Below are 19,484 nucleotides of genomic sequence, written 5' to 3' on the forward strand. Positions count from 1 at the left end.
AATTAAGACAAATTTTAACGACGGTACTTTTTATACGTTAATACAAGTAAAATTTTGGCGAGCTGCTGTAATCGCAAGCTCGTAGGTACAGATCAACTAAGGAAACGGGAAGGAAGACAGCGTTAAATTAGTGAAAATCTTAGTCCAAGAATCTAGCCAATCAAATCGCCTTTCTTAAAAGCCACTTTTTTCTCGTGCCAAGGCCACCCCGGCTAAGAGAGACAGTCTCGGATCTGGGGACGGTGCATTTTTGAGGCTTTTACAAGTTGATCATTGCGGAACTGGAACTAAAGTTTATTAGGGGGTTTCTTTGGTGATTAAGTCCCTCAGTCAGGATCAAAACTATACAGTAATCAAACTTTTTGGTCAAAGAAATATTAATTGATGTCAACTCCAGAATCCCTATGACCTTATGCGCAGAGTAACTACAAATCTGGAATCCACGCTTCCATCTCATTACCCTGTATCCGGACTTAGGCACAAACAAAACGCACGAAGTAAAAAAAAATCTTTAAAATAAAAAGGTAAAATAAATAAATCAATCAATCAATCAAAAATAACTAGTCTGCGCAAGCTGGTTTTTTTTTTCTCGCGCTTCCGCACTCACGCGTGAATCTCGCTTCCCGCTCCCTCTTGTCAACTTAAAATCGTCAGAGAGCCAATCAATCAATGTTTTCTTTGTAATCATTATTACGTGATATTTGCTGTGACACAAAGAGAACTGGCACGAGAGTTTTTGCAACGAATGTAACGTTATTCATTTTCGGAGCTTTGGCGAGGGAATTGTAAGTGATTTTAAATCAAGACTACATTCTTTCGTTTATAGCAGTTGTTTTTCATGCATAAGCCATCGTAATGCGTTTTCTTTATTAAGAGCTGAAATTCCGGTGGGTATTAGATGTCGTGAGGTCAAAGGGACCAACTTTTTTTTGACTCAGATTTCGCAGGCTTGTCCGCTTTTATCTCTTGCCTAGCGACGTGAGGTTGTATTTAATACCAGCTCTCTATATTGAGAGTCAAACAAGGGTTTATCTGCGCCCAGTAATGGCGACAGTGCTTCCAGCATTTGAAAAGAAATCAAATTGGTTTGTAAAACGCGAAAATCAAAGCTGGTGGGAATCGAATGCTTTAAAAAGCGTTTCTAATACCAACGAAGTGGAGACTCCGGCGGCACTCGGCGATCGTGACCGCGCTAAAAACTCTAAATCTCGTTTGCATTCTCGTCCCGTTGTCCTTCGGCATCAAAGTCTTCAGAGTCTTCCAACGATCAAAGAGCCACCGGAGCCAACACGAACAGCGCCAGGGAGCTTAGCAATGAACGGCGATGAATCCAGTCAATCGTTTGGATCTAGAAACGAAAATCTTCGGTTGTGTATCAAAAGATGGAGGAAAATAAGTCTAAACAAAGCCAACGCTTCGAGTATTCATTTCGAGGTGAGTTCAGTCAAAAGCCTAGAATTATCACAAATAATTAAGAGGCAGGTATCGCGTTTTGTTTCGTAAACCTCTTTTTTTTTACAGATCGTTAAGATTTGAACTGGATCCTGTGAGAGCCGCCTTTTGATCGTGTTTATACACGGAAATTAATCATTGAGGATCACTGAGGAAATAACTGTTTATTTAAAGCTATAAGGAAATATTCCAAATGATATCTTTTATTATAGCCTGTCAGTTGTAAAACTCAAAGTCGGAGTTGGAAAATTCAATGACGTGAACACTTTTTGCGAGTAAATCAGTTCGAAAGTGTGCATCGGTTTGCCTAATTTCATCATGCTGCAGAAGGAGAGATGTTCTACAAAGAGCAATCGACTCTTTCCGAAGAGTTGACCATGATTTGAAAGTACTTGACGTAATTATCATGTCAACAAAAAGGGATGAACATACTGTGAGGTAGTTTGATATCTGTAAAGCAATATGCCGCCACTTCGGTGGCCATCTGAAATGTGCCTGTTTCTTGCATTTTACTCGGAGATTCGACACTAACAAGCACGCAACATTAAATTAACTAAGAGGCAGTTAGCTTCTTCTTGCAACCAAGTCGTGTTTCCAAAAGTTATTCTGCTCGTCCTGTTCTCAATAAAACTTACTTAGGCAGGTCAGTTAAGGTTTTTAGTCACGAGTTTAGGGTGTTTAGCTATGGTAGTCCTTTCCGCTTGTCTGTCACAGTCTGATATAGACCCGGGGAAGGGGGGAGGGTGGTGGCGTTTGGGCGGCCGGGCGGGCGGGGATATACCACTTAAACACATGGTGTGCAGATTACCGTAAACTTCAATTAAGGTGTAGCGAGGGCAAGACGGAGGTTCGTTTCATTAGTTGCAATTCGGCTAAACAGAAAAAAAAAATTTGATCTAGTTTGTAGATCTCAAGGTACGAGCCTAATCACAGATTACAAAGGTTCCCAACCTACAGTCTCGGTCGGACTATAATTAGAAATGAAACCTCCCCTCCCCCCTAACCAATGATAAACTCACGCTATTGAAATGGGGAAGGGGTGATCCATCTTCCATTTAAATTGACCAAGGCTGTAGCTTGCTGAAACCCCTAATTCAAACAAGCTAACAGTCCTGACCATGTATGTAAGAATATTCTGTGAGAACAATTTGAACAGCTGCGAAATTACTACGGAAGTCCGGCATTTCAAATCCGCGCTCATCAAATCGTAATGATTGTTTATTTTTTCGGTCCGCTTTATTTCCACAGCCACTGGAGTGCTTCAGAAGATTAGCAAGACTAGTCATGGTTGTCATACGCCTTGGACGTGCATGCCAAAGGTTTGCCGTCATAGGACTGATTAATACACTTACTGTACTGGTTCAGTATCCCTCTTGAACGTGCATCCGCATAGCCTGTTTACATCCGCTCCCTCCCCTAAAAACAAACATCGGCGAGGACGAGGAGGATGGGGAGAAGAATGTATGTAAGCAGGCTATGACATGTATGGCATCCAACCAAACGATTTAAGTTTAAACTTGTAAATACCTCTGTTGGGTTTTGCTGTTTAATCGTCATCTCTGCAGTTTTCACAAAAATAAAGCATTTACTGTAATGAAGACTGTTATGTAATATTGTATACTGCAAAATTGCATAATGATACCCTACTACAAGATATGATTCTGTGTCACCACCGGATTCACTTGACTCTGGTGGTATTAAACTTCAAAATAGTGATTCTTATTGGGTTCGATTTCCGCTGCTCTCTTGAGTCCTGTCAAGATTCCTCTCCGTGGACTCCTTTCCTAAACAGCGGCTAGTAATTGAGCCGTGATACACAATCGTGATTTGACCTCGTTTCAGCTTGCACTTAATCCATGTAGAGTTTCAAGCTTGGAAAAATAGTAATTTTAGGAAGTTAACCACTGCAAAATATAATATAATACTCCCGTATTTCGATTTTGCACCTGCCACTCTAGGACGAAAATGTAATCATTACAAATAATTCCTCTGAGGTAAATTCGAAACTGCGGCAAATGGAGTTGTTAGCGGGGAAAAGAAGTGCCTGTCTTATCTCCAATAATTGCCCTTAGCCCTCGAAGTTGCTAAGCAATACGAAATGGATATCTTTATTGGGCCATGCTGGCGTGACTGTTTTATGAAGTACTCGAGAATGCTGGCGCTAGCTTTTGATTGGATAATAAGAATGAGAAACCATTCGAATGCTTCAACGAAAGATTTACCAGACAAAATAAAACAAGTAAACAAACAGCAGCAAAAAATCCTGCTCTTTTTTCTGCAAGTGTTTCTGCCTTGGTCCCTAGGAATTTTTTTTTTTCGGAAAGAGAAGACGATATTCGATAGCTTATAGGAGCAGAGCAATGAATTTAAAATGAAACGTGGCTTTAGATAAATAACATGATCTTTGTTTTTTTTTTTTGTTTGTTTGTTTGTTTTCCCAGTAACCCCAAAGCCATTTTTCATCAGGAAGGAATCTGTAAGTCGTTTCTTGAGATTATGGAAGGATACATGACAACAAGAGAGAAACACCTAACTAACATCCATCACGACAAACCTGGCTTCTCAAGTGCAGCACCAGTGTTTGATCCAAAGCAATTCAAGGCGAATAAAGAGGTAATGAAATATAGTTCATTGTGGGGTCGGGTTCATTGTGTTGTGTTCTTGGGCAAGACACTTTACTGTCACAGTGCCTCTCTCCACCCAGGTGTACAAATGGGTACCAGCGAATTTAATGCTGGGGGTAACCCTGCGATGGACTAGCATTCATCCATGGGGGAGTAGAAATACCCCTAGTCGCGTCATGATACAGCAATCGGAGATAAGCGCCGGCCTGATGGGCCAAATGGCTTGCATGCAGACTTCACCTTAAGAAGGTAAAGGATTTGGTGGATTTAGTGTACCTTCATGTATCTCCACCTCAGATTCTTTGGGACAGTTCGTTAAGGAACAGCAGGCCAAGAGTCCCTCCCAGGGGCTTAGAGGAACAAGGTCACGTGTAAGTTATTTCAAGGGAGCAGTAGATAAAAATATATTGTATCTACGGAAACATTGGCAAAAAATTCGTGAAAAAAAATCGAATTTGTTAATGAAGAAGAAGGGAGAATATGATAAACTTGTAGTGGATGAAGGGAACATGTACGTATTGCCTCTTAGGAGCCCCTCAGTCGTGGTCCACGGTCACATACTAACATACCTCACCGTACAAGTACATTTGCAACCTCTAATAAGGAGCTTTTTTCTGTAAAGAACGTCTTTTTTGATCCCAGACACACAAATACCGCAATCACGTAAGAACAGGCTTGTACTTCCCATAAGGGAGCTCTGAATTATGATTCAAGAAAACAAGATCTCAAATATATTATTAACTTCCAGTGAACAAAGTCCATTTTCAAAGTGAAGAATGATCATCGCAGTAAATTTTCCAATTTCAGCAATTGGAACGAAGAAGCCTGAAAAAAATCAGGGCTTTAACGGGATTCGAACCCGTGACCTCCGCGAAATACCGGTGCGATGCTCTACCAACTGAGCTATATATTGATATATATATTGACCTCGCTCCCAATGTGTGGCTTCATAGCTCAGTTGGTAGAGCATCGTACCGGTATTCTCCGAGGTCACGGGTTCGAATCCCGTTGAAGTCCTGATTTTTTTCAGGCTTCTTCTTTCCAATTGCTGAAATTGGAAAATTTACTGCGATGATCATTCTTCACTTTCATCTACAACCGCAGTTCAAATATGAATTATTTTATATACACTTCACATTAAAGTCCATTTTCGCCAGCCAATCACAACAGTATTTTGTTCTCGATTCTCACTAGCCTGAATTTCAAGTCAAAATATCTTATTCCTATATTGCTAATCGAAGCCGTGTATTATTTATCAGCCTACCTTTTACAAACAAGGAAATAATTTCCTTGACCTCATACAGAGAAAGAAATTTCACATCGCAAAAAGTGATTAAGACCAACTCAATAGAAAAAGTATTCCCTTTTGGCATAGAGCAAACATATAACAGTAATGTGCTATTGAGTAGTGGATCTTAGCTGCATAAGGTTCTTTCGGTCTGTTGAATAATGTAAACAACATACTCGCTAAAGACGAATTTCATAATATATATTTTTTTTATCCTGCTGTAAACTGTTGTGATGAGAAATAACGGATCGGAAATAAGAATGCATGAAAATAATTAAAATCCAGTGCATAATTGAAGATAGTCAATGAAAGACTAGGCAGTGAATAAGCAAGTACACGAACGCTTCTTATTCGACTTAAAATCCCGGTTTGAAATTGGTTTTATTGTGGTATAATCACCTTTCCAAACTTCGTTTTCTTTGTTCTAAAGTCCGCTGTAATGTCAATGAAATGATGTAGAACGGCGCTACTCTGAAAACAAACTGGCGAGTATGTGTTTTTTTAGTTCGCTTTAAATATTCTTACCGCGAATTTCAGTTCCATTTTCTCTTCCTTTCCCATTTACATTTTTCGGAAAGTGCTTAATTATATTTATCTCTACAAAGCAGTGTCCAATATTTCTTTGTCACTTTCTGAGTCCTTGGAATGTCGAGGACGGCTTTCTTTAGTTAGATTTTTAATCTCTTTTAGAGTTATCTGCCCGCGCGGTTTCGTCATCTTTTCTTTCGGCAATCTGCTGCAGGGACATAAAATGTTTCTCAATCCACGACGATAGCTTCTAACAAATGTCAGACAAATTGTTGGATTGACAATAGAAGATGAGTAAATCGAGAAACTTGCCATGAAATTTAGTACTCGTAGAAAGGCACAAGAAGGTCTCCAGAAGGGTTCGAAATGAAGTAAAGTGTGGGGTATAACACAAATGTAATACAACACCATGATAACAACCGCCATTAGCATAGCTTGTCTTCGGTTCCTCATAGACTGACTTCGTTTTACATTTGGTTCGGTGTTCGCGAGGGCTTTGTTCCGCTTTTTTAAAGCAATTGCTATCGCAGTGTACAAAATGGTTATTGAAAATAAGGGTCCTATATACAAGAAAGTAAACTGAAGCGACAAATATGTTGTTATGGCCTCTTGGTCAGAGAAAACTGATTCTGAGTCCACTTCCTTACAAACCATACCACTGGCAGTTACCACAAGTTCCACAACTATTAGCGATGGAGAGTGGAGAAAGCCTGCAAAAATCCACATTGAAACAATAGCTATTGTGCGAATCTCTTTCGAAATAAGGCCAAGTTTTAATGGAAAAACCACGGCGACAAATCTATCAATTGCAATCCACACCAAACTTTGAGCAGAAACATGCATGGACACTAGACTTGCGAAATAGCACAACTTGCAAAACATCAACCCAAAGATACCGTTGATTGGCCAATCCTGTGAGTCGGCTTGTATTCTTCTTATTTGAACTGGCAATACTAAGAGCGGAAAAATCAAATCCGACACAGCCATGTTCACGATGAAATAGTTAATTGTTTTGTGTAAATCTCGGTGCTTGTAGACGATGGCGATTATAAACGCGTTCCCGAAAAAGCTGCCCAGCAAAATAACACAATACGTCCAAAGTTTGGAAATTTTCTCTACAGTCGAATCACTGGTAAAGATACACACCGTGTTTTGTTGGCCCAGTGTAGTTTCGTTGGCGGTTACTTGAAACGTGGTGTTGTTTCTCAATGACATGATCGATCTGCTACTATGCTTTTCAACCGGAGCGCTAGTGGCACTTCCTTAAACGAAGATAAACTTCACAACAATTTAATCAGAAATGTTGGTTCAAGGATATATGTTAAAACCTATGCAATTAATTTTCCATCCTTTATCGTTAACAAAAGAAAGCAACCCGCGACAGGATTCCTTCCGTTTACAAAGGTGAATGAGAAAATAGGAACTTCTTTGTGTAAAGCACAACAGTTCATTTATTTAATGAAAATCTTCAATTGACTTCATTGACACGTTTTATCATAGATATAATTCATCATCCTTCCGACATATGTAATTAAAAATCTCATGTTGAAGGAATAAAAAACGGTGAGGGATCTGTTTGTATACTAATTCAGTATACGACAGGCACAATTAAAAGAAAAAAAGCTGAGCCAAAAAGTTTTGTTTCTATGGTTGTAGGGAAGCGGTATAAAATAATTAAACACATTGTTTCTATTTATAGAAGACGCCGTTTAGCCAATGTCGCAAGCGCAATTGATTGCGATATGATCAGACTATAGAAATTTGTAAAAAGATAAGAAATTTACTTTGAAAATAAGGCTATCTATTTCGATGTTTCTTCAGTGCACCGCCAATTTACCAAATTATTTTGAATTTTACCAAAAAACGTTGGAGATTTTGGAAGACGAGAAATGCGGACTTGTCGGTGATGTTTGTCAACTGGCAAAGCGTTCGGGTGCGCACGAGAGGAGAAAAGGCAGAGAAACTCGTTCACCTGAGAAATACACTCAGAAACTATTTTATATATCCTTTGTTATGCATCTGCTTCATCATGAATAAAACCCAGCGAAATAATAATGATAATAATAATAATAACAATAACAATAATAATAATATAATAATAATAATAATAATAATAATAATGGTAATAATAATGATAATGATGACAGTGACAATGACAATCATAGTAGTAATAATAATAATAATAATAATAAAATATCAATAAGAATAAAAATAACAATCGGAAAACTGTCAGAAACGTTTGAATGCACTCAATGCGCGCAATACTGAACTAAGGGTTTGACCGGCTAGATCTCAGTCCTCCTGGCTGGGAAATTTCTTTCTCTTTACCTCAAAACACAGGCCTCATTTAAGCAAGATTTGTAAGGTAAAGAATAGGCAAGGTAAAGGTAAAGTTCGCATACGAGCCAAGTGGCCCATCAGGCCGCAGCTTAACCCGGTTTCTGTAGAATAAAGCGACTAGAAATATTTCTACTTCCCCCTGGATGGGATGCTGGTCCATCGCAGGGTTACCCCAGCATTAATTTCGCCGGTACCCATTTATACACCTGGGTGAAGAGAGGCACTGTGAGAGTAAAGTGTGTAGACTGTTCACAGCACTCTATTTTCTCGTCTTTACTATTCGATCGTTGAACGCGCGGACAGAATCGCGAGCGAACTGGACGCCAGCGCAAAACGGAAGACTTGACAGGGTAGGGGGTGGGGACCGAAATAAATCTATACTTTTGCTCACTTCGCTCGCAAATCCCATATTTGTTCATTTCTTTTGCTTTATAACGCCCTTGGTTGTCTTTTCCTTTTCGCCCATGTTTTGTAAATGGACTAAGAGTGTTGTTGTTTTGACGTTGATATTCCCGGTCGAATGAAGCTTGTTTTTCTCTGCGTTAGTCTTAACCACATAAAAACGTACACAAATTGCTCAAACCTCCAGTTGCAGGACATAAATGAGCGAAGCAAGTAGTTCCAGAACAAACAATAGCGCAAAGGGGAGATTTAGTTTTTAGTAAAGCCTTCGGCAAATTGGAACAGTTGTAAGAAAAGTAAATACAACTGGTGACGTGTTTTCACTCCCGAATGGGCTTTGATTTTCGTTGATTTCATTTACAGGTTAAGATTAGTAAGGAAGTCAAACAACTGCTGAGCTCAAGGCCAGAGGAACGGACAAGCGACCAACTCCAAACCGTGAGTTTTCATCCTCAATTTACTCTTTCTCAAGCCGTGTGTGTCTTAGGACTCCCTTCAGGTCCAGCAATTTTCGTAGCACTGACAAGATCATATCACTCACTTGAGAGAGCGAGAATTCTGTCTTAAGACACTCCCAGATGTCAAAGCTTTACTAAAGTAGGATTAAACAATCGTTTAAAGGCTGTCAGACAATGGAAATCAAGTCACATCGTTGCGCTAATTTTCCTTAAGCTGACTTTCATTATTTTGACGTCACTCAGATATTATACGCTCTTCAAACCTTGGAATCATTTTCTGAGCTTCCTCTCCATATGCAACAAGACGTGTGTAAAGTTGCCTGGCTACAAAGGTATAGTACTTTAGTTGCTTTAATCACCCGAGAAATTATGGATGAAATAATAGATCTCGGTCACGAAATGTCCCCGGGGGGATACTGTGAGAAAAATTGGGTGGGGGTGTGCGGCCCGCTTCCCAAAAACGTTACCCTATTTATGACCAAAATCTGTGAATTTCAATGCCCTATTTATGACCTGACCCTACATCAATACCCTGTTTCAGACCTGCCTTATACTTAGTTCCCTAGTTCAGACCGATGTTAAAGGCATAGTAAAGGGCTTTTGTTGTTCGGTCTTATCGATAATGATGAAAAAGTAGCTTCTTCCAAAAAAAAAAAATGCCCAATTGAAGACTAGAGTGCAAAAACAATACCCTATTAATGATCAAAATGGCTGAAATCGACCCCCTATTTATGACCAAAACGGGTCAAAAACCATACCCTTAGGGTTCGCACATACCTATATAGCCCATATAACGGAGTGCCTCCCCGGAAATGTCCCTAGGTACCTTGTGCACAGGGAAGTTTAAGATAAGACAAGATAAGATAACTTAACGTTTTGCTGGGAAGCCGCACTGAGCTTACTTGAGAGAGCGTGCAAGATGTCCAAAAAGCATAGACATCTCAGTGCCCCTGCGCCTGCAACTTTTATTACCATAAGTTAACAATAAGAGTTCTGTTCACTTGTGATTGACGACCAGACGTTGAGAAGTTTGCGTCTACTTTGGTGCACATCTAAGCATTGGCCAGTCCCTGAACTCTCCCTGCCTCCACCCCCTTCCCGCCCGGTTGAACCCCTACATGGGGCGGGGGCAAAGGAGAGTTCAGGACTGAACTAATATGCATGAGTAGGGTTTGGTTAAGTCGTATCTGACTACTTTTTCTCACGTCCATATACCTTTTTCTTTTTTCAGCCTTCCTGCGAATAAAATTATTATAAAACAAGATCACGTAGCAGAGAGCTTTTATTTTCTCATAAATGGAACTGGTAAGCAAAAGATACGTTATTAATTTTTTTTACCTGTGTAACTGGCGGCTTCACATACATATGTATCTATACATTTAGCTACCACCTACTTTCAGAAGCTATACAGGAAGCTTCCCTTTTATACATCGTATCTTGCAGTGAATTAATTACGTTGTTTTATACGAATGATAACCAAAGATGAAACCTGTGATGAGATTGAACAATCTCCATTAATTATTGTACCTGTAAACCACACGGAATCCAAAAGCTTGTACAGAGTACATCACCTGTCTTCTGTTCGTAGCATATCTTCTCGTATCCGTACATCGTCCGTGTTTAACGTGAGCTCGTTGTTGCTGTGTATATTCGAGCTCGAGTCAAAGGGAAAAATTCGTGTTGGATTGGGGAGACACGCACAGTATGGTAGCAATAAAGTCTGTTTTAATTTGCTATTAGCACAACTTTTCCTTCGTTATTACTGACCTAACGAAAATAAAATTTTTGATCCTTACGGTTGTTATTATTTATATTCTAGTGACAGTGCTATCGGAAAATGACCCAACTAAGGATTCTCCGTTCACGTCCCTAGCCACACTGAAGAGAGGCTCTAGTTTTGGGGTAAGTATACAATGCTCTTTACTTTTTATTCACAATAAGAGGAACGAGTACTGCTTGAGGCCCAACTGTTTGAGGCCCGCAGTTTCACTTAGAGAGTGGTTACTCAGCAACACGATAAACCGTCATGGCGCTGTCACGATAGTCACGTGGTGTTATTCATACACTGGGCCCGTAGAGTTTCTCGAGAAAATACCGTTATTGTAACAAATCAAATCAAAACATCGATTATGAACATATCTCTCTTTTTATGCGAATAATGCGGTATCAGGGTATATTATGCCCACATTTATGCTGCGGGCCGAAATACGGCAATGTTTTAGAATATATTCCCCGAAAAATAAGTGGACACCCCCGCAAAAAATATTTTGAAAAATGTTGGAAGTACAGAAACCTCCCAGCTCCCCCTGCCCCCTCCGCATTCCAAATAGATAAAATTACTGTAACTGGCGAGTTCAAAGTAAGATCATTAATGAAAAGTAGCATTTAGGAATTAGGATAATTTCTTTCTTTTTAAAATAACCCTGGAATAACAAACAATGTTGAACAAAACTGATGACAGCATTGAAAACGTGAACATGCGCAGTCATTGCACCCATGTGCTGTTGAATCTCGCTATTTCGAACTCGCAGGGGAAACGACTGCAGAAAATTTGAAATAGCGGGAGTTCGAAATAGCAGATAGTAAATGACTGAAAGGCAAATCCAAGAGAAATGTTTTTAAGTAAGAAATAACGGAGAATTTGAAATAACCGAGTTCGAATTAGCGGGGTCCAACTGTATCTCCTTTATCACGTTAGATAACGGGATAAAAGGATACTCCTTTTAATTCACTTGAATGACTAAAACTCGTTTACCTTTTCTCATAGGAAACTGCCATTCTGAAAAACTGCCGCAGGACGGCATCCGTTGTCAGCAACGATCCTGTTCAACTACTAGTGATAGGAAAGGAGGTAAGCATGGCATCGAATCTCTAAAAATTAAAAATGACAAACGTCCTCGCTAGAAAAGTTTCCTTCCTTCGTTTTAGGATTATCAGAGAATTTTCATGGGCCAGACCAAGACGGGAGAGGAACCAGCACATCTAAAATTTTGTAGGTAAGGTCGCAATTTTCTTGGTCTCTGCGTTGTATAAGAAAAAAAATTAAGATGATTTCCGCAGAACATTCGAGCAATGATGGCAAAAATTAACCGAAGAAAAAAACCTCATGGCATGGTAATATTTTGGATACAGTTAAGAAGAACCTATCGAGACTTAAGCTCTAAAGCTGACCCGGCGAGAGAAAATTGAACTTGAAGTTATCCATATTTCAATTAAAATAGAGGTTTCGCGTCAGTTAAAAACACAATAACACACGCTTGAAGCATTCTTACGAGGTTTCACATTAACTTTCTTGAGAATGCTTGAGAATTTAATCGCGGGGTCACTCAGAGAAATGAACTAAAGTGAGTTGTTTTCAATTGTATTCGAAACGTTACCGTGCTATGAGTAGATTTTTAGTGAATAATTTTTGCACTTATTGCTCGAACTTTGAGCGGAATCCGTCTTAAGTAATACTCGTCCATCGTCGAATGCACAGCGAGATTGAGGTAACAAAAAATGGAATTGCGCTCATCCTATAATTTCCAGACTTTGTACTTTCTGGGGCATGTCATGTCACGTGACTTGAACCCAGTTCTCCTCTGAACTTGATGCTATCATCGCAAGTTACCTAAGGGTACGCCAGAGCACTTCCTCTTTCACTTTCGTTTGACGAACAAGATGCGGAAACAAGAAGATATCCCGTAAGACCAGGAGTAAACGTTTGGCCTGCTCCTTTCAAGTGCAGTTCTGGTTTAGTTTTAAATAGAAACTTTAATTGCCCTTCACTAATATCTATTTGTATAATTATTATATATTTGTATTAATCTATTTGTATTAATTATTTATAATTTGGCTTTTTTATCAGGAGTTTGGACTTTCTCGCTGATTGGCCTGTTGACCTGTTACTTGCCCACCCGGAAAATTGTCTCTTTAATTACTTCAGGTGTGCCACTCGAAATGTCTACTTACTTTAGAGACGGTTTGTCAGCTGGTTTCTTCTCCCGTAATTGACTGCTTCCTAAATTGACCCAAAAGTTATTACTTTTGGTTGGCTGGTTTGATGGCGCCTGTTTGTTGACGGACTGACTGACCGACTTACTGCCTGTTTGACTGACTGACTTACGCGACTGACTAACTGACTGTCTGACTGACTGGCTGACTGACTGACTGGCTGGCTGGCTGACTGACTGACTGACTGACTGGCCTACCGACCAACCGACCGACTGACCGACGGATTGATCGACCGACCGACTGACTGTTCGTTTGTTTAACTGACCGACTTACGTGACTGACTTACTGACTGACTGAAGGCTGGCTGGCTGACCGACCGACAGACAGACTGGCTGTTTGACTGACGACGTCCTGACTGACTGATTTAGTGACCAACTGCATGTCGGACGGCTGAGGGAACGGACGGACAAAGACCAATTTAATATTGCAATACATTTTGTTATTTGATTGCTTGGGTCGCCAGTCGTCCATCCTCTATCTCCGAACTCTCTTTCTTTTGTCTATACGCGCATTCTTTCGTTTCAAGAATCTCCTTCCTTCAGCTGACCAATGCTTTTGTATTCTATTAACAGACGAGGAACTGTAATCGTTAAAGACAGTAACAAATCCGACTGGCTGTACATTATTGTCTCGGTAAGTTTACCCAGACCTTCCCTTCAGCTGTAACGTTCTTTATTATATGTACAGCTAGCTCCGCCAACGGACATGACGAACTAAATCCTGTTTTGTGATTGGCTACCCCAGCAGACAAAGTAAAAGTTCGAACTGATTTTGGCCAATACCGGCCAGCCTTTCTTTATAAATACCCATGTACATACAGAAAAACCAAAACCCGCGTGTAACGTGAAACAAATCGCTCGCCTTCGAAGCTGGCACTTTTAGATAACTCCTGGGTACCAGGTACACTTTGAAGACCTTAGAATACAGCAAGTCACGGAAACACCAAGACCCACTCAAATGAGACCGGCATGGTCTGATGCGAAGCTAAAAGAGCGGCGCGAGATTAGCAGAAATGGAAGGCAGAAATAGACGCCCGAGCTATGTGCGCAATTGAACCGAGAAAAGAGCCAGATGATTAAGAAATTTTAACGTAAGAAAAGGAAACTGTTGTAACTTTTTTTTAAGGGGGTTTGCCAAGTCCTTCTAAGCCTTGAAATAACCAAGCCGAGGTTATCTAGGAAGCCTCCCAACAAGGGAGAATTATCAACAGCCGATAAACTGGCAAACCTGACTGATGACCGTCACAGAAAATCTAGTTATTCCGCTTCCAAATTAAGGTGTCTGCCGACAAGGAGAAGCAGTACACAACTAACTACAGGTGAGTTTACTCAATGGTGATCAAAAGACATTTTCTCAGTCCTCGTATTAATACAATGTAAAGTTGACTGGTGTTGAGAATACGCAAGGGGATCATTGCACGGAAGAATCGTGTCCAGATCGTGATAAATCAACAAATTCTCAATAGTAATTTTAAACAAGTGTATAGCAGTCCGCTAGGAGAATTGAGATTCTTATTGTGGGGTTGTAACCTAACTAACCACATGATTCTTTTTTTCTTATTATCAGGATCATATTCAACTGAGAAAAAAAGAACGAAATCTCTTCCGCCCGTGGTAAGACATTGGTTCAGTCTTAGGAAGGTGTTCACATTGACTTTTGACACTCTTGACTTCCACTAGCGAAAGGCTAAGTCCAAAAAGTTTGAACTTTTACAGAACATTTAGGCTCTTCGCCTGTAACTGAACTGACGTTTATTGGATCACTCTTACAATTCAACCAATTTCCATGATGCACATACGTCTATATGACTGCATTTATGAAGACGTGGTCAAAGAAAAGTGCGTTTTTTAGCACTAAGTGAGCTACACACATAGATTTTACGACTCCTGAAGGTCCAAAAATCACTCCAACCGAAGAAAAACAAAATAATAAACAGGAGAGAGAAAAGTGCAAAAAGAAAGAGTTAAGAGAAGAGAAAAACACTGACATTCCTTTGAAGTTTTATATCGTTTTACTGTAACGCCTACACCTGCGTGGAGTTTCCTTTAACCCTGTTTTCATAAATCCAGACTTATAGACATGTTTCAGGAAACATAACATGAGTTTTCGCAAACAATGTTTGATACAGTCCTTATTACTGAAATGTAACTGAAATGTAGTTAATTTTTTTGGTTGTTGATTTCAACAGTTTCCTATCACTGAAGTACCGACAAACTCTCACCTTCAGTCCAGAAAACAAACAGCATTTGTACAGCTGGGTCTACTGCACCCCAGAAGTGTTTTCGTGAGTATATTTAACGAGATGTAACCCCCCGGGATTGGGATACTCCACAAAGTTCTATAGGGGGGGGGGGCTCCACCCCGGAGTCCAACCCCTTACCCTTTGTATGCCATTTTGACAGAAAAGGTAATCCTTTCGTATGCCTTTATTGAGTGAAAAAAGGTAGCCCTTTGACATGCTTTCATGACCGGCCCGTAATATGAATAAATCTCCAAAAGAGAGAGTCTTCTTGTCAGTTTCCTGTAGTGCCTAATAAATGAAATGATACAGTCAAAAGGTGCGTCTGTTCGAAGTATTTTAATTGACGGCCCTTTAAAATAACTATTTCCTAGTTCTTAATATTCCTAGTTTTTATTTTGATAGATAGCGATAGAAATAGCGTTATATAAATAAAGCGTTACTAGTGGTATTACTATAATTAACCCCATAATTTTCTCGAATTAAGGTATTTGAACGAGTTTAGTATATATTAATACTAAATCTTCTGTTCAGTTCAGTTATAAGTGTTTTCTTCAAAAAGCTAGGACATCTTGACTTCTGTATATATAATTTTAAGAAAAGCCTGCGAGTGGTTTTCCTGATATCTTTATTTCGCTTACGGTGTTTTTCAGGGTCTGTCTACCCTCCTAAATTTCGATGATGATTTTCAACTTCTCCAGCAAGCCAGCGTTAGCCTGGTGAGTACGTGTTGTACACCACTTATTAGGTGCCAAGGGCGCGGCGTGACTCGGTGGTTACGGTGTTGGACTTGTGATCTGGAGGTCCTGGGTTCAAATCCTCCTGGTCTTTTAAATAGTCTCCGATAAGTTGGGATTTCAACAAGTTTTCAGTTCTAATCTCTTTCTCGATTTATAGTAACGGTTAAAATTTTGGCTGACCATGAACAGAAATCTTAAAAATTAATCACCATTGTCTTAAAAAGTCAAAAATTAAGTTTTATTGTTAATGGAATGGTGTTACGGTCATTCCAGGACGAAAAAGGTGTTCTTATAATAACCGTAGACCATTATAGCTTACAAGTCACAATACAAGACACAGAGAAGTCTTGACAAGACGATCTTGAGATTTTCACATTCTCGGCTAACATTTTTTTACGGTTAATATTTTTTTACGTCCAATGGTTAAAAATTTCCCATTTTTACACCTAACGTCTAAAGTTTTGGCCCGATTTATGACTAAGCCCCATTGAGACACTCTTAGCACAGCAGTGCTAAATATGATGAGCACAAAAAGTGACCATCTTTTTTGTATTTGTTGTACAACCTTGTCATCTTCAGTTCTTTTTTTTTTTTTGACAGGTCAGTCGAGGAGCCGAATGTGTAATGATTTCCAAAAAATTCTTTATGAATCAAGCAAGTGAACTGACTAAAAAATGGATTAGACATAACGTAAGTATAATTTTTATTTTCACAAACAATGGAACACGTTTACTCAAACGTCAGAAATGTAGCTAAACTTGTTCAGTAATCACGCTTGTAATTTGAAGCAGTGAATTCATGGGAATTAGGTTCTCGCGCCAACCTCGTTCCCGAGGAAAGCCCTGGGAACGAGGTTGGGTCTCACACGACAAGATAATATGGCGGGAAAATTGGACTCAGCGGAATGCCAGTCATTATGGTAGCCATAGCATCAGGTATAAATGAAGGGGCAAACAAGACATGATATAATAATCACAGCTAACATAAATAATGACGTAATGAACAAGAAGCAGAGACGTGCAACCGGACCAAACGCGGTAGGTGCTAGAAGGCGCGCTGAAGCCAAGTCATATGAGGCTTGATGTCGGCTTCTAATTCGTTGACAAAATGCCATGTTTGCTCTGATTGTTCAGCGTGCGTGAACCGAGTTCATGAACGAAATTCAGACTAGCAAGCGAAAATTAAAGAGTCGTCAAATAACTTGAGTGGCATATAACTTTGAAATTCGTTCTCTTGTACCTCATTATTTTAGGTGCGGTCTTACCCTTCCAGAGAGACGCTGCAGAGAAATCTTCAGGAGAGAATCAACTGGGATGCATACAAACAAGATGTTATACAAACTGTAATCGCTAGATGATATTAACTTTCATCGATTTTGGAATTACGCAAAGGGTTAGAAAACTTGTAAAATTTTTAAATCTCGGCTAAGGAATACGAAAAACACAATAATATAACTTTCTGAGTCTCTCAAATCGTAGAATTTGGAAGGTAAAGGACGTGTGAACATAATGTTATCTCCGTATTTTTGTGAATACCTGAGCGGATAACCAGCGTACGTAATTTTAAGACTTCTTGACTGGTTTTTTTTTTTTTTTTTCTTTTTTTTTATCTGACAGTCAGAAGCCGCTCTTTGTGCTGTGGCGCAAAGAACTTAGTTATTGTTTGAAAATACAGGAAACTGAGTGCACGTTTGGCACGGCGAGCTGTGGCTGTACATTCTACCACAATACCATGCGCATGATGCGAACCTAACACATCCCATTACGCACAAGGAAAGCTATATTTTTCCAATATTTGTCCCTGTATGCGTACTAACAACATCGTGTATACCAGATTTAAAGATTTTCTTACCTTTCTGTACGTTTTTATGAGGGTTGTTAGATTTTTCCTGCGCTAAGAATTATGGGTAAATGTACCAGTCGCCATCTTTTTTCCTACGGAGGATTGAACCGAAAATAACAGAATGCTCGAAACAAGCGGCGCATGCGTGTCGTGTGCAATAAACGGTTTGCTTCGAATTCAAACGTAACGGGGATCATTCCTTAGGAATTCTTAACACCATACCGTATTAGTAGACTTGGTATATTCTTTAAAACTGCCTGGGTTCTTTCACAATTGTGCGAGTTGATATGTTGCTTCTGAGGCTTTTAAAGCCTGACCTATTTATAAGAATGGTCTGAATTTACAAATTTTCTTTATTTAAGTCCACTATCTTCTGTTTGGCAAGAGAAACCTTCTTGCCGTCTTGAAGATGTGAAAAATCGTCGGTAGGTAGTTGTTCATTTCCAAAATTGCTTGAGATGAGTTGTAATTACATTTTTGCTAGTGAAGAAGGCATTCATTGTAAGTAAGAGAAACAACCATAGAAAACGTTTTTGACTCATTGACTAGGGATATATTGTCCAAAATAATGTACATAATTGTCGTTTTCTCTTCCCGGTTCGATTTATTGGCATGGCGAATTCAGACTCTCCTCGCCTTTGTTTAGTATCTTAAGGTAAAAGGTAAGGTAAAGTCTGTAAACCAACCAAGCGGCTCATCAGGCCGGAGCTTATTCCGGTTTCAGTAGCATGAAGCGACTAGGAGTATTTCTAGACCCCACCCCTCCCCCCCACTCCCCACCTGGATGGTATGCTGGTCCATCGCAGGGTTACCCCCCGGCATTACATACACCGGTATCCATTTATATACCTGGGTGGAGAGAGGCACTGTGAGATGCACTAACCATGAGACCACCGCCGCGCCTCCCAGCGTCTTAGCATCTTACGTAATGTATTAGTTCTCGTTACGGAAATAAATGAACCCAGTGTAAATGCCCCTGACTGTAAAGCCCGCCTTTTCGTTTTTAGGTGCTTTTTCCGCGTTTATCTTCGCATAAAATAAATTATGAAACAATATCCGTACATAGCAGTACACGCTCATTTCATCATAAGTGAAACGGGTGTGTAAATGACACGGAACGATTCTCAATAATGATTCTCAGTGTTCTTTATAATAAACTCTTCTATGAAATGTATCATTGATCAATAACTCCTCCTGCCAAACCCAAAACGTTCCACAGCCTGAAATTCAGGAGTCCAGTCCAATCATCAGTTCCCTTCATTTCAGTTTCCTTGTTGCAAAGTTGTGCATGATTAATCAAACAATGGTTTGTTTTCAAGTTACAAAATCCATACCCAATTTTTTGATAACCTCTACCATTTTCAGTGAAGTTGACTATATCAGTCCATTCATAATGTACACCACACCAAGCCGCAGCATGGATATAGCTCGCTCTCCGCAAGAAAAATCGTACAGGGGCGTCTGTGTATTAGGGTTTAGTACTCGTGTACTGCATAAATTATGCTGATTACTTCTGGCCTCTAAACTTCAAAATTCTAAGTCACGAAATGTAACAAATTTGCATTGTGGTTTCTACAG

The 19,484-nt window shown here is 39.7% G+C and overlaps 2 protein-coding genes across 2 annotated transcripts; one reads left to right on the forward strand and one right to left on the reverse strand.

Moving 5' to 3' along the window:
* The first annotated feature begins 725 nt into the window (after positions 1 to 725).
* Positions 726 to 18,688, forward strand: LOC145497490 (uncharacterized). Its single transcript, XM_081477294.1, has 17 exons — positions 726 to 1,434; positions 2,701 to 2,771; positions 3,894 to 4,065; positions 8,998 to 9,072; positions 9,336 to 9,424; positions 10,324 to 10,397; positions 10,912 to 10,994; positions 11,860 to 11,943; positions 12,021 to 12,088; positions 12,940 to 13,017; positions 13,658 to 13,718; positions 14,211 to 14,403; positions 14,652 to 14,698; positions 15,274 to 15,369; positions 15,978 to 16,043; positions 16,665 to 16,754; positions 17,317 to 18,688. The coding sequence occupies exons 1-17, from the start codon at positions 1,045 to 1,047 to the stop codon at positions 17,419 to 17,421; spliced, it is 1,842 nt and encodes a 613-aa protein (XP_081333420.1). The 5' UTR covers positions 726 to 1,044; the 3' UTR covers positions 17,422 to 18,688.
* On the reverse strand, positions 4,458 to 8,991 carry LOC145497496 (QRFP-like peptide receptor). Its single transcript, XM_081477305.1, has one exon. It carries the CDS (start codon positions 7,105 to 7,107, stop codon positions 5,962 to 5,964), a length of 1,146 nt encoding a protein of 381 aa, XP_081333431.1. The 5' UTR covers positions 7,108 to 8,991; the 3' UTR covers positions 4,458 to 5,961.
* Positions 18,689 to 19,484: the final 796 nt, after the last annotated feature.

This window comes from Orbicella franksi, chromosome 9 (assembly GCF_964199315.1).
Source record: "Orbicella franksi chromosome 9, jaOrbFran1.1, whole genome shotgun sequence".
NCBI lineage: Eukaryota > Metazoa > Cnidaria > Anthozoa > Scleractinia > Merulinidae > Orbicella > Orbicella franksi.

Coding starts and splice junctions, on each gene's coding strand:
- LOC145497490 (XM_081477294.1), top strand. CDS start 1,045: ATGGCGACAGTGCTTCCAGCATTTGAAAAGAAATCAAATTGGTTTGTA. Junction 10,995..11,859: donor AGAGAGGCTCTAGTTTTGGG/GTAAGTATACAA, acceptor CTTTTCTCATAG/GAAACTGCCATTCTGAAAAA. Junction 13,719..14,210: donor GGCTGTACATTATTGTCTCG/GTAAGTTTACCC, acceptor CTTTTTTTTAAG/GGGGTTTGCCAAGTCCTTCT.
- LOC145497496 (XM_081477305.1), bottom strand. CDS start 7,107: ATGTCATTGAGAAACAACACCACGTTTCAAGTAACCGCCAACGAAACT.